The 13045-nt window shown below is 41.3% G+C and overlaps 1 protein-coding gene across 1 annotated transcript in view; it reads left to right on the top strand.

The window, feature by feature from the left end:
- frem1a (Fras1 related extracellular matrix 1a) overlaps window positions 1–13045 on the top strand; it is a 160989-nt gene that overhangs the window by 95171 nt on the left and 52773 nt on the right. The window contains exons 20-23 of the mRNA XM_080188538.1: window positions 6621–6840; window positions 7493–7637; window positions 10376–10517; window positions 11741–11936. Coding sequence (XP_080044664.1) covers window positions 6621–6840; window positions 7493–7637; window positions 10376–10517; window positions 11741–11936 — 703 coding nt within the window. The remainder of the gene's footprint in view (window positions 1–6620; window positions 6841–7492; window positions 7638–10375; window positions 10518–11740; window positions 11937–13045) is intronic.

Below are 13045 nucleotides of genomic sequence, written 5' to 3'. Positions count from 1 at the left end.
ATGTCTGATTTTATCCACATTGACGTCTTGTGCACATTTCAGGGGCTGGAAGGTAATTGTCATTGCTGATTTAGAGCCCAGGCCAATGTCCACCATCATGCTCGCCAGTCCAAGGATAGTGAGGACAATAAACTGTCAGGTACCATACTGGAGCTTAATGTGGTCTTTCTCATTGTAGCTTTCATGATTTATCCTCATGAGTGTTAAACCCAGTTTCATTGCTACATAATATAAATGGAGTAAAATTGCTACTTGGGCCCCTCTGATGGATCTAATGTATATGATGGGATCTCAGCAGCAACAACTGTTAAGCTGACAGAGTGGGATGGTCAACAGTAGATCTGGCACAGCTTTATTTAATAGTCAAATTGTTGTTAGAGAGAAGTTTCTTCCACTTCCCTCAAAAATTGCTGCAACTTTAACTTAGTTAAAGTATTGAACAAGAAGCAATTTGATGCTGAAATTCACTTCTTTGGATTTATTTCTGAATTTATAATCCTGACCTTGCCTACTGACAAATTCAGGCACACACTGTACATTATTTTCCAATAGTTAATCTGTGCCAGAACATGGTGTAATCTGTGCCAGATTTCTAATATGTGTTCCCAGTGGATGAGTTCATGAAGTCAGAACATTACACCTCTTCAGACTGACTCAAATTTTAATTTTCAACTTAATGATTATTTTCTGCTGCTCCATTCCATGTTTCATGATGCTTCCCCTGTTTTGTGTCCTGATGTAGGATCACATACAGCTCAAACTTTGAGCAAAAGCATGGCTGAGGCTCGTATCATAGTAGATCTTACATTGTAGGATATGTTATTCATGCCAGGAGTTTCATAATGTAATAAATCAAGAGTGACTCAATGACACTTAAGTAGCAAAAGTCTTTATCACCAATTATTAAATAAGTATTTACAATAAAAGAGTCAGACCGAAAAACTACGCGACTGTGCAACACTCCTCCCAGGTTTCAACTGAAGGATCCTCCCCAATTCAGATTATGTGCCCTTACACTTGATTCATTCAGCTTCCCGTCTCAACACTCCATAGGGTCTTGCCTAATCATGTGACCTTTAGGAAACACCCCCTTAAATACCCCATACTACCACAATCCTTCCTCCATTCCCCCAACTCCTGAAATCACCTAAGGAGGAAACAAAAAGAAAACACCATTAACATAAGCAACAACTTTTATAGGAATATCAGGAATATTCCAAGGCAGCTTGTTATAAGCAACTTCAGAATTCTGGTAGAACATCTCAACTCTGAGCTAGGCACATCAACCCAGGGTTGAGATCTTTTTCGTACCTGCTGTATTCTTATTTAAGAAACCACTGGTTGCTCCTGTTCCACATTTACAATTGAAAACCTTGTAACCAATCCTGATGGCTCCAAATTTATTGCTATAGTCACCTATTTGATCCCTTGTATCAGACAATGTTTCCCTCCTCAGTTGGTCCACATGTTTCTGGAGAACTTTGTATCCCCCCTACGATATCTGAGATCAGTTCTATTCTTTCCACTATCTTACCAGCCACCCATGCCAGCTCTGCTGTGGAGATGTGGAGATGCTGGCGTTGAACTGGGATACATATAGTAAGAAGTTTCACAACACCAGGTTAAAGTCCAATAGGTTTATTTGATAGCAAAATCCACAAGCTTTTGGAGTGTTGCCCCTTCATCAGGTGAGTGGGAGTTCTATTCACAAACAGGGCATATAAAGACACAAACTCAATTTTTCAAAATAATAAAATTCCAATCATTATTTTGTAACCTAGTGTTGTGAGACTTCTTACTGTGTGAAATTTCTGACCATGACTAAATCCCCAACTTGGAAACTCTGTAGTTTGACTTTTGATTTGAGCTTTTCTTTCTGAGAAGCTGACCTAATCTCCACCCTGCCTGTCAAATCTGGAAATATGATATCCTTACACGGTGTCAAGTTAGTAGCTCTGCTGATGAAATCCCCATGGCTACATTTGGTGTGGTGTTGTAAGACAATAGAAAGCTGTTTATACACAAGGGTAGAGGCCTATTGACTTGTTTCTTCTTTGAAGCCTTGAAAGTTTGTCAACTTATCTGAGGTTGGGTGGTAACGCACTGACCAAACATGACGATTGCCATTTGATTTTGCAAATCTTTGAAACTCCTCTGCTGTGAATGCTCATAGAATCCCTACAGTGCAGAAGGCGCCCATTCAGCCTATCGAGTCAGCATTGACCACAATCCCACCCAGGCCCTATCCCCGTAACCCCATGTATTTACCCTGCTAGTCCCCCTGACACTATGATGCAATTTAGCATGGCCAATCAACCTAACCTGCAAATCTTTGGAGCACCCAAAGGAAACTCATGCAGAAACAAGGAGAATGTGCAGACTCCGCATGGACTGTCACTCAAAACCAGAATTGAACCCAGGTCCCTGGTGCTGTGAGGCAGCAGCGCTAACCACTGTGCCAATGAGCTGTGATGTGCCATTGTTTTACACTAAGACCGCTGGGATGCCATGAATGGCAAAATATTTTCTCAATTTGTGAATGGTGGTAGTGGCCATTGTGGACTTAATCAACTGGACATCCAAACGTATGGAGTTGTGGCCACTAATCTAAGTAAAACATGGCCCATTAATGGTCCTGCAACGTTGATATGTATTCTCGCCCGGAGTCTCCCTGGATACTTCCAAGGATTCATTCTAGCTGGCAGCAGAAGGCCTGTTGAGCCTTATAACTAAGGTATTGATTAAGCATTCTTTCTGTTTATTTATCGATACCCAGCCACCAAACATAACTTCTGGCTTGTAATTTCATCTTGCTTTGTCCCGGATGTGGGTCATGAAATTCTTGCAACAAAATTTATCTCCCTTAGGGTAGGAAAATAACCTGAGTCCCCAGGCCAATACCCAAAATTCACAGGTTATCTCCAACCTCCTTTGTTGATGGGTTTTAAACAGCCACCCTTGCTTCATCATCATCTTAACTTTCGATAACACTGGATCTCTTTTCTGTTCACATCCTTATGTGTTTATCTAAGACCGGCAAGGTCTCTATCACATGCAGTGCCAGCACTATATCTTGTGAGACCAACAGTGATGCCACTGTCTGTGGCAATCTGCTGAGCTCACTTGCATTTGATCTGTTTCCCTGGGTGATGCTGAAAAGTATAAAGGTATGCAGTGAATTAGAGAGCCAACCTCTGCACCCTTATTGAACTTTTTGGTGATACTGGCTTATCTTCTCTGAATAAGCCCAGTCATGGTTTGTGGTCCAAAACTATTGTGAAATGCTGACCATAAATGTACTGATGAAACTTTTTGACTGCATTTATGATCCCCCAGGTTTTCTTTATCAATCTGGTAATACCTATTTTCTGTGTCTGATAATGTTCTATGTGCAAAGGTCAAAATTGCTCCCACTCCATACAGTGATGCGTCCCATTCTTATCACTAATGTAATAAATCGAGGGTGACTTGATGAGGCTTAAGTAACAAAAGGCCTTATTGTCAATGAATAAATAAGTAATTACACCAGTGAGTTCAGACAGAATAATGATGTGACTATACACCACTTCTTCCTGGTTCTAATTGAGGATCCTCCCAACCTGGGATATGTGCCCTCGCACTCAATTAGCTCAGCTTCCCACCTCAACACTTCATAGAGTCTAGTCCAATCATGTGGCCCTTAAAGGGGCTATGCTACTGCACTCTGTCTAAATCAGCCTGTTTCTGATTGGTGCATAATACAAAAAGATATCGGAATCTGTTGCACTTTTGGATAACAGTAGCCAGCGGTCAAAAGGACCATGTGATTTAAAGGCCTTAACTGCACTTGATTTCTGTAGACAAACAAAAAAGGCAAGTTCTCTTCAAAACTGAATCAGGGCGGCCACCAACAGAATGAGTTGTTTGGAGAAGATCATGTTTACAGAGGGTGGGAACGTTGGGGTGGCAACAACCCAGATTATTATTTTGGTCCCAAAAGTGGGACCAAAACATAATGTCATATTTATCTTCAGCATGACTCCATAGTACTGTTGTTGCAAGCTGTAATCAATTATGAACTAAAATGGAAATATGGCCCAATTTACATCTGGAGCAAGTTTTACATCAAGCATCAGTCCTTTTGCATGATTCTAACCAGGTGGGAAGGTGCGAAAGCATCTGAGACTGTAATGTTGCAGGTGAGAATTCAGAGTGGTTGCATGTTAGCTCCAACAGTAATCCTTTGTAGATATTTGTGTCAACAATTTGTAGTGCTACGAATCAGTGGATTCTGGATTGATTTTTGCTTTAATTACAGTAACGATTTGTGGCTTTCAAATAGAATTGGACTATTTTGATAGGAGTCAATCCACAACTTAAGCAGAAAGATTGATTTCCAGCAACACTACTATGAATTACTATTATTAATAATTAAAGGTGTAATCTACAACACTATCAATTACAATTGAAGGTAATTACAAAGCAAAACGCTGAGAAAAGTACTAAGATCTAAGCAGCAAAAAATTTCACAGATCAACGCACCTGCAGCAAATCCAGACCCCAGTCATGCCTCCCACTGTCAAAGAACAAAGAAAAGAGCAAGAAAAATTACAGCACAGGAACAAGCCCTTCGGCTCTCCAAGCCTACACCGATCATGCTGCCTGACTGAACTAAGACCCCCTACCCTTCCCCGGGTACCGATTGCTGTGATACTTCACTCAATTCATCTATATTCTGAGAATTCACTGCTCCTTATCTTTTGTAGCTTCTTATTCAGCCCATTTTCCGAGTTGAATTCCTAAGGATTTTAACTTTATTTCTCATCTCTCATGTAAGTCAATAATGCATTTCATAAATTCAAATAGATTGTATTTTGGGGAATTCCATTAGTATTCTAGTTACAATGACTTCAAGGAAATTGAGGAGGTTTGACACACAGGATTTTGCACAACTAAGTCTAAGCTAGCTGTGTCCTTTTTCAAAAAAGTCTTTCATGATGTTAGCATCACTGGCAATACAATCTCTAATTGCCCTTGAGAAGTTGGTAAGCCATCTTCTTGAAATTGAGTCCATGTGATGATGGCACACCTACAAGTGCTATTAGGAAGGGAAGTTGTGTTAAGCTATTACTATATGTATGCCTCCAGCTCTTTATGATTTCCATTATTATCTTCCTGATTTGTGTTTAATTGGCCTGTAGTTTTGTGAATCAGGATGCTGCGCATTTTTAAATACCATGATTACTTCTGCTTACTTCTAAAGGTTATCCACTTCGGAGCAATAACAGGAAGACAGATTATTACTTGAATGGGTGCAAATTGAGAGAGGTGGATACTCAGCGAAACTTTGGTGCCTTGTACATGAATTGCTGAAAGTAAGCATTCAGGAACAGCAGGCAGTAAAGAAGGCAAATGATATGTTGGCCTTCACAGCGAGAGGATTTGAGTATAGGGATAGGGATGTTTTACTGCATTTGTATAGGGCATTGGTGAGGCTGTACCTGGAGTACTGTGTGCAGTTCTGGTGTCATTATCTGAGGAAGGATGTCCTTGCTGTAGAGGGAGCACAGCGGATCTTTACCAGGCTCATTCCGGGGATGGCAGGTATGTCATTCGAGGAGAGACTAAGTTCGTTATGATTATATTCACTCGAGTTTAGAAGAGTGAGAGTGACCTCATTGAAACTTACAAAATTTTAACAGGATTGGACAGGATAGATTCAGAAAGAATGTTTCTGATGGTGGGGGAGTCCAGAACAAGGTGTCATAGAACAAAGAACATAGTTTGGAGATAAGGGGGTAAACCATTTAGGGCTGAGGTAGGAGAAATTTCTTCACCAGCTAGTGGTGAATATGTTAAATTTGCTACCACATAAGCAGTTGAGGCCAAAACATTTTGTGATTTCAAGAAGAAATTAGATACAGCTATTGGGGGAAAGGCGGGATCAGGATATTGAAAATAAATGTTGGAACAGGTTTGAAGGGCTGAATGGCCTACTCCTGCTTCTAGCTTTTATGCCCTGATGTCCTCCTCTCATACTCTCCTCTAGCTGCTGCTGACTGTCTGTCTGTCTGTCCTAGTGTCCTCCTTTGCACTTTCCTCTAAGTGCTGCTGACAGTCTGTGCCTGTGTCCCGGTGTCCTCTTCTCAAACTCTCCTCTGGGTGCTGCTATCATAAAATTGCTGTCATAAAAATGATGATTGTTATTGTATGTGGCAGTAGGTTACTTAAATTTGAAATTTTAACTCTCCTGCTCCTCTCCTCCAGCTTCTGCTGTCCTTCATGGGAGGTTAATAATGTATGTTTTTCATATGCTTTATAATACTTTGTTTTATCTACTGTGGGCTGGATTCTTTGACCTCACTTGCAGATTCTCCTGTGCCACTGCATCTAACAGAGATTTGGCTGAGCCACCAGCTTCCCAGTCCTCACTGGCAGTGGTGGTGGAGCATGAACAGCTGGGTATTCCAGCCCATGTCTCCAGCTTTTTCCCCTTTTACAGATAAGCTGTACATGAGCGCCCAGAGATACAGGTGGAAATTGGGCTGCAAGTATCTCCAACAACTATATAAAATCCATGTAAAAAGAGAGGGTGATGACCCAATGGGACAGCTTTTAAAAAATGATGTTGTTTTATCCAGGTATCTGAAGGTCAAATGCGTGAATTGGATCCATCAATAATCAATGTGGTGGACCTAGATGTACCACCAGATATCCTGATGTTCACAATAAGCCAGCAACCTACCCATGGAATGATCATGAATGGAATGAATGGGAACAATGCTGTTCAGCACAAATGGCTAATCCACAATGATGACAAGCACATTGTGCACGACTTCACAATGGATCAACTGAAGAACGGTGATCAGAAATGCAATGTTTTAGAATGGAAAGGAATAATGTGTGAAAATAAAAAGTAGATGCCATGAGCCCTATATTAATTTCGAGGTGGGGAGGGTGAAAATGATGCAGAGAAGCTTTACCTGTATGTTAGCAAGGATGAGGGCCATGAATTATGGACAGAGGTTGCAACAGCTAGAACCGGTCACTTAAGAATAGAAAAGGTTGTGGTGGCCAATGGTTCACAGTTTGAAATAAAATGCCAACTGACTGCCACCCCTTCCCCACCCCACCCCATCTCCACCCCCCACCTCCCACTCCACCTGGCCAATTGTGCGCACCACCTCCCCCCCCACCCCCCCCCCCCCGCACCTGTAAAAGTGGAATCGTGACTTTTTAATCACATGGAATCACCATCAATTACCTCCTCAATAAGCTTTATTGGTGATTTAATTGCCAGTGGGCACACTTCAGACTCCCACACGCTCTTGCTAATCATAACGTTGTGTGTCAGTGTAATAACACTGGGACATGCGCCCAATGTTTTCTTGCATGATTTCACATGCTCCTGCTTGATCCATCTAAAATTTTAGCTGTAATATCACAATCTGTGTTTGTTCTTTCTGGAGGAATATGTTAATTTCCTTTCTTGTCCCCCACTCTCCTTTTGCAGGAATGAAGTTGATGTATATGCATGATGACTCTGAGACTGTGACAGACAGTTTCACCATCCAGCTGTCAGATGGTAAACATCAAGTCCGCAAAGTCATTTCAGTCACAGTTCTTCCCTTGAACGATGAACAACCTTTACTGAGCAGGTATGTTTTCCTAAGCTTCAACAGAAAACTTCACAATTCCACTCATCACAAACTTGGGCCTCAAGTGATTTATCACAAAGTTGGCTGGACAAATGTATTTTAATTAAATTAATACAGAGGATTCAGTTTTCTCTTCTGAAAATTATTTTGTATACAGTTATTTATCTTATTCTGGATGCAAATAATTTTTGTAATCGCTTTATAGTTTTATTGTAAACAAGAAGGTCCTGCCAGCATTGCAATTTGATTTGTCTGTGGTTGTGATTTACAAGCCCAATATTCACACGCATATTCACAACTGTCACTTCATGTTTGTAGTGACATAATTCACAACACACACACACTCACACATTCTCACACAAAACTAATAGCATATTGGTCTTTGTTGTAAGTGGATTGGAGTATAGGAAAAATGAAGTATTGTAAGGATTGTATATGGCATTGGTGAGACCAAATCTGAAGCACTGTACGCAGTTTTGGTCTCCATATTTAAGGAAGGATTTAATTGCATTGGAGGCAGCACAGTGATTAGTCCCTGAAATGAGATGATTACCCTATGTTCAGTATGTTTTCCCCATACTCTTCAGAGTTTAGAATAAGGAGAGGTGATTTAATTAAAATCCTGGAAGTTTCTGAAGGGGTTTGACAGGTGGTCTGGAATGCACTGCCTGGGAGGGTGGTAGAGGTAGTTGTCTCATAACTTTTTAAAAAAAACTACCTGGATGAGTACTTGGCGTGTCATAACATTCAAGACGATGGGCCAAGTGCTGGTAAATGGGACTAGGTGGAAGGTCAAGTGCTTCACATGTATCAGTGCAGACTCAATGGGCTGAAGAGCTCTTCAAATCAAATTCTACACTGTATAATTCTATGAAAAACTGAGGCTATTTCTTTAGCACTATCTCAAGATAAGGGGTTGATCATTTGGAATCGAGGTGATGAGATATTTATTAACTCCCAATGTCTCGTGAATCCTTAAATTCTCTACCCCAAGCAGATATGGATGTTCCACTTCTGAGTATATTTAAGACTAGTATAGTGGTTCTCAGGAATCACTATGCTAGTCTTTATAGGAATCCGCTTCGGAATTTTATTCTGCAGGTGGATAGCAGCGTGGATCTGAAACGGATCTGAAGATGGTAAAATGGGATTTGGTGGTAGAGTTGGGCACGTGGTTCATTAAGACGATTTAAATACACGCTAATGCATTTAATTCATCAGGCCGCCCAATTGGGGCGTGGACCGGACTGGATCCATGCCTAAATTGGGTATTGGTAAAGGTGCAATCTGCTCGGTTTCGGGTGCCGATCGCGTTGCAGGCCTGACGCCCGAATTTACTACGATTTCACGCCTGAAAAAGGGTGTGAATTTTGAGTAAAATCAGGCCCATTGTCTCCTCTTTCTTGGTGGCTTTCCTTCCACTTGTCTACATTCCTGATGCATTCAGTTTCCCCTTCCTGTTCCTCACATCCAATTGCCTCAATTTCTGAGGGTGCAGCACACATTCCCATTTTCACCCTTCCTTGCCTTCAGGACTGTGCTTAATGCTCCGATGCCCATGCGTTGTCAGAAGGATGATGACCTCTGTAACTGAGAAAGTTTTTAATTCTGCCCATTCCCTGACCAGCAGTGGAACTTTAACTACAAAGGGGCAAGACATTTCAACTTTAAAAAAACAATTTTACTTAGCTTTGAAACTCTTCCCATCTCCGTTCTTGCCTCCACATGACTGGCCTGATTCTAGGCAGCTGCTGAAGTCTGGAAAATGAGCATGAGCTGACCAGCTTTAAAGAAGGCTGCTCTGCAGTGATGATATACTGAGGGCAGCCTTAACAAGGTAAGAGTGGGACTTGCGCCCCTCAGGACAGCTGCCAGCTAATCTGATTGGCTGACAGGCCTAGAGCACCAGACCCCAGTGGTGGCTGTTGCTGGGACTATAAGGAGTCTCCAAGAAAATGATAATTAGGTCCCCTAAAGGAGAAGCAGAGAGGATGAGATGATGGTTTTTGAAAATCAAGGGTTTTTGCATCACAAAGGGTGAGGGGGACAGTATCTTGGAAGAAGTGGCCTGGATGCAAGGCTGGCTGGCTGGCTGATGCCTCACTGGGTAAGGGTGAAAGCTTAGGGGTGAATGGAAAGGCCATGTGCTAGCCATCCATATTGTTTGACATATCTTACCAGCCAAAACCTGGTAGTTGTGTGTGTGGGGAAGTGTTGGTAAAGGGGATGATATAAAATTCCCACTGATATCTGGTGATGAGGATGGAATAGAATGATCTGGACTAGATAGGGTATAATGGATTGTTCAAACATTTTCCTCTCTTGACATGTTAGCTCTCATTGTGTGCTTTTGACATAGAGAAAGAGAAAATCAATCAGAAGCAACAAGCTGGAGATATTTTAAGGCATTGATTAAAACTCCTGTTTAGACATAGAAAATGATGTGTGTCACCTCTGCACATCTCCAAGGCACAAATCATCACTCAATAGGAGCTTTACAATCAGTTAAACACTTGCCATTCATATTAGTGATGGTCTCTGAGTAATAGAATAGTTCACATTCATGGGGGTTTTCTTGCATTACCATAACAGTTAAAAATAAATCTCAAATATAATGAGATATTGCAGATGGACAGAATACACCTGTGGATGATGATGCAGTGAACCCCTTAGAGATAAACAAAATGTCCTCTTCATTGAAGTTTCTTCACTGTCTGAAATGTTGCAACCTATTCCAGGAACAATGGGCTGACGGTGGAAATTGGCGACAGCAGAATCATTTCTAGTGTAGTCCTGGAAGCTGAAGATAAAGACACTCCAAGGCAGCATGTTTATTATGAGGTGGACAGAGCCCCTAAACAGGGAGTGCTCCAGCTCAAGGTAAGTGGCTAATTTCACATTGTGCCTGGGATTTCCACACCCAATGGTGACAGGCATGTTCGGTAGTGAGATTTGAGAATCTTATAGGAAGGCCTGAGTCATGTTGCCGGATGATGTAAATCCAGCACGCGATTGTCCCCTGCTCCCATTGATGGCATTTCACTATCAAACATCGGGAGCTTAATTTTAATCAAATTAGCATTTCCTTATTGTGGTGACATGCTGGAAACATCTCCCTACATCAAATTGAAACATTGGTGTGTCTTCAGAATGGCATCATTTACAGTTGCCTTTAAAAGCTGTGCATCTGGTGACCTGAACTTCAAGGTGAAGTTGGAGGTGAATGTACATAAAGTAGCACAGAGCTCCTGAGGATCCCTTTAGGAATTCAAGGAAGTGGTGCCGCAGATTCAGAGGCAGACACAAGCAAGTGAATGGGACAAATGGACACTATCCAGACAGGAGTTGGGTTTGTGAGACAATGAGTGGTGCTGTCCCTTGAGCTGGCAGTGAGTGAGCTCCCTGTGGAATGTGATGGATTTGTGTGTGTGAGAAGGGTGATGAGAAGTGTTGAGAGGGGTGACTTACCTTAATGGAACACAGAAGATCTTTCATCAGCATGGTAATATAGTGGTTAGCACTGCTGCCTCACAGTGCAATTGGAGACTATAACATGCACTGAAACATGTGTTATCTTTGGGTGTTGCTTTGTGATAGTCTGCACTGTAAACATGGCATGTTGCCTGTATAGTGACAGTGTATACCGTATTGCAACAGGCTTCTCTGAGAAATGTACCATGTTGGCAATATAGTACGTTACAGCCTACACTGAGAATTGTCAATTTGGCATCTGTGGCTAGTTACAACTGTTTCAGTGAACTTCTATAGTATGTTTGTTTATCATTGTTCACATTTCTTTTCATGTATTTTTAAAATGAAATTGGTGTGATTCTGAATACAGTCAGCAATACAATATTGCTTAATATTTAAGCAGTGAAATGAAGGCCACACAATACTTGTCTCAGCTATTTTATTCCTATTCTAGACATAATTTACATTGAAATGGTTATTATATTAGAGTGTTTTAGTGATCAGTAATGGAAATCTGAACTTCTGCGTGACCCTGATATTTTTGCTGTGTGCTAGTGTCTTATCCTCTGAGTTTCTGTTCTATAATGGAAGGTTTTCTCCTCCATATTCATGATGTGCTTTGTTTCAATCAGGAAGGCAGGGACTGGCTGCCCCTGCACCCTGGCATGAACTGCAGTCAGGATGACATTGATATGAACCGACTGAGATATGTGCACACAGGAGCAATTGGATCAAAGGGTCAAGACAGTTTTCATTTCCGCTTATCAGATGGTGATAACAGATCTTCACTGCATCGCTTCCAAATCTCCATTCAGAACATTGAAAAGGGTACAGTATTAACAGTAACCACAAAGATAATATACAGCTCAAAGAAACAAAGAACAGATAACTTCAAAATACATAAACAATACTGTAATTAACATCAATACCTTGTTATTTTGTAAAATAAATGAAGTAGGGTATGCAGTGAATGCACAGAGCTTATAGAAATTATGGCTATGTATTGCCTGGGGTTGTACAGTGGTGAGCACTGCTGCCCCACAGCACCAGGGACCCGGTTTCAATTCCAGCCTTGAGTCATGTCTGTGTGGAACTTGCACGTTCTCCTTTTGTCTGAGTGGGTTTCCTGCGGGTGCTTGAGTTTTCTCCCACAGTCCAAAGATGTGTGGGTTAGGTTGATTGGCCATGCTAAATTGCCCCTTAGAGTTGGGGGATTAGCAGGGTAAACACATGAGGTTACTGGGATAGGGCCTGCGTGGGATTGTTGTTGGTGCAGGGTTGATGGGCTGAATGGCTGCCTACTGCATTGTAGGGATTTTAGGATTCTATGATTTTATGTGATCATGAAGACTAAGTAGCCACTTTTCCAGCTTCCCCAGCCTATCTTTGTGCATATCACCACCTAGCCATTTTAGATGGAAATTGGACCTAGCCATTGAAATTTTGACGCATGGAAGGGTATGAGATATCTTAATAGACAAATATCTACTACGTTTTTGAAACACATAGCCACGTATGTGTTTAGGTTCTGAACAGCCATGGTTGTTATTAAAATTCACTATTCAATATGTTGCATCTTAATGTATTGTCCAAATTAACTTGCTCTTGTTTTATGGCATGGATTTTTTTCCCAAGATGAACATATAATAGGATTCTATTGAGCTTATCATTACAGATGGTGGCATTGTGGTATTATTGTTGGACTATTGATGCATATGCCCAGGCTAATCCTCTGGGGGCATGGGTTCAAATCCTACAGAGCATCTTATGAAATTTAAATTCAACTCCTTAAATTTGGAAGTATTCAAACTAGTCTCAGTAATGGTAACCACAAAACTACCACCAATTGTTATAGAGATCCATTTGGTTCGCTAATGTCCTTTAGAGAAAGAAATCTTCTCCTCGCCCTGGTCTGGCCTAGCCAAATGCAGCTCCAT

This window comes from Carcharhinus amblyrhynchos, chromosome 5 (assembly GCF_965287045.1).
Source record: "Carcharhinus amblyrhynchos chromosome 5, sCarAmb.v2.hapA, whole genome shotgun sequence".
NCBI classification, from domain to species: Eukaryota; Metazoa; Chordata; class Chondrichthyes; order Carcharhiniformes; family Carcharhinidae; genus Carcharhinus; species Carcharhinus amblyrhynchos.
Note: the sequence above shows the minus strand (reverse complement) of the source record. Positions and strands in the feature narration are given on the sequence as shown.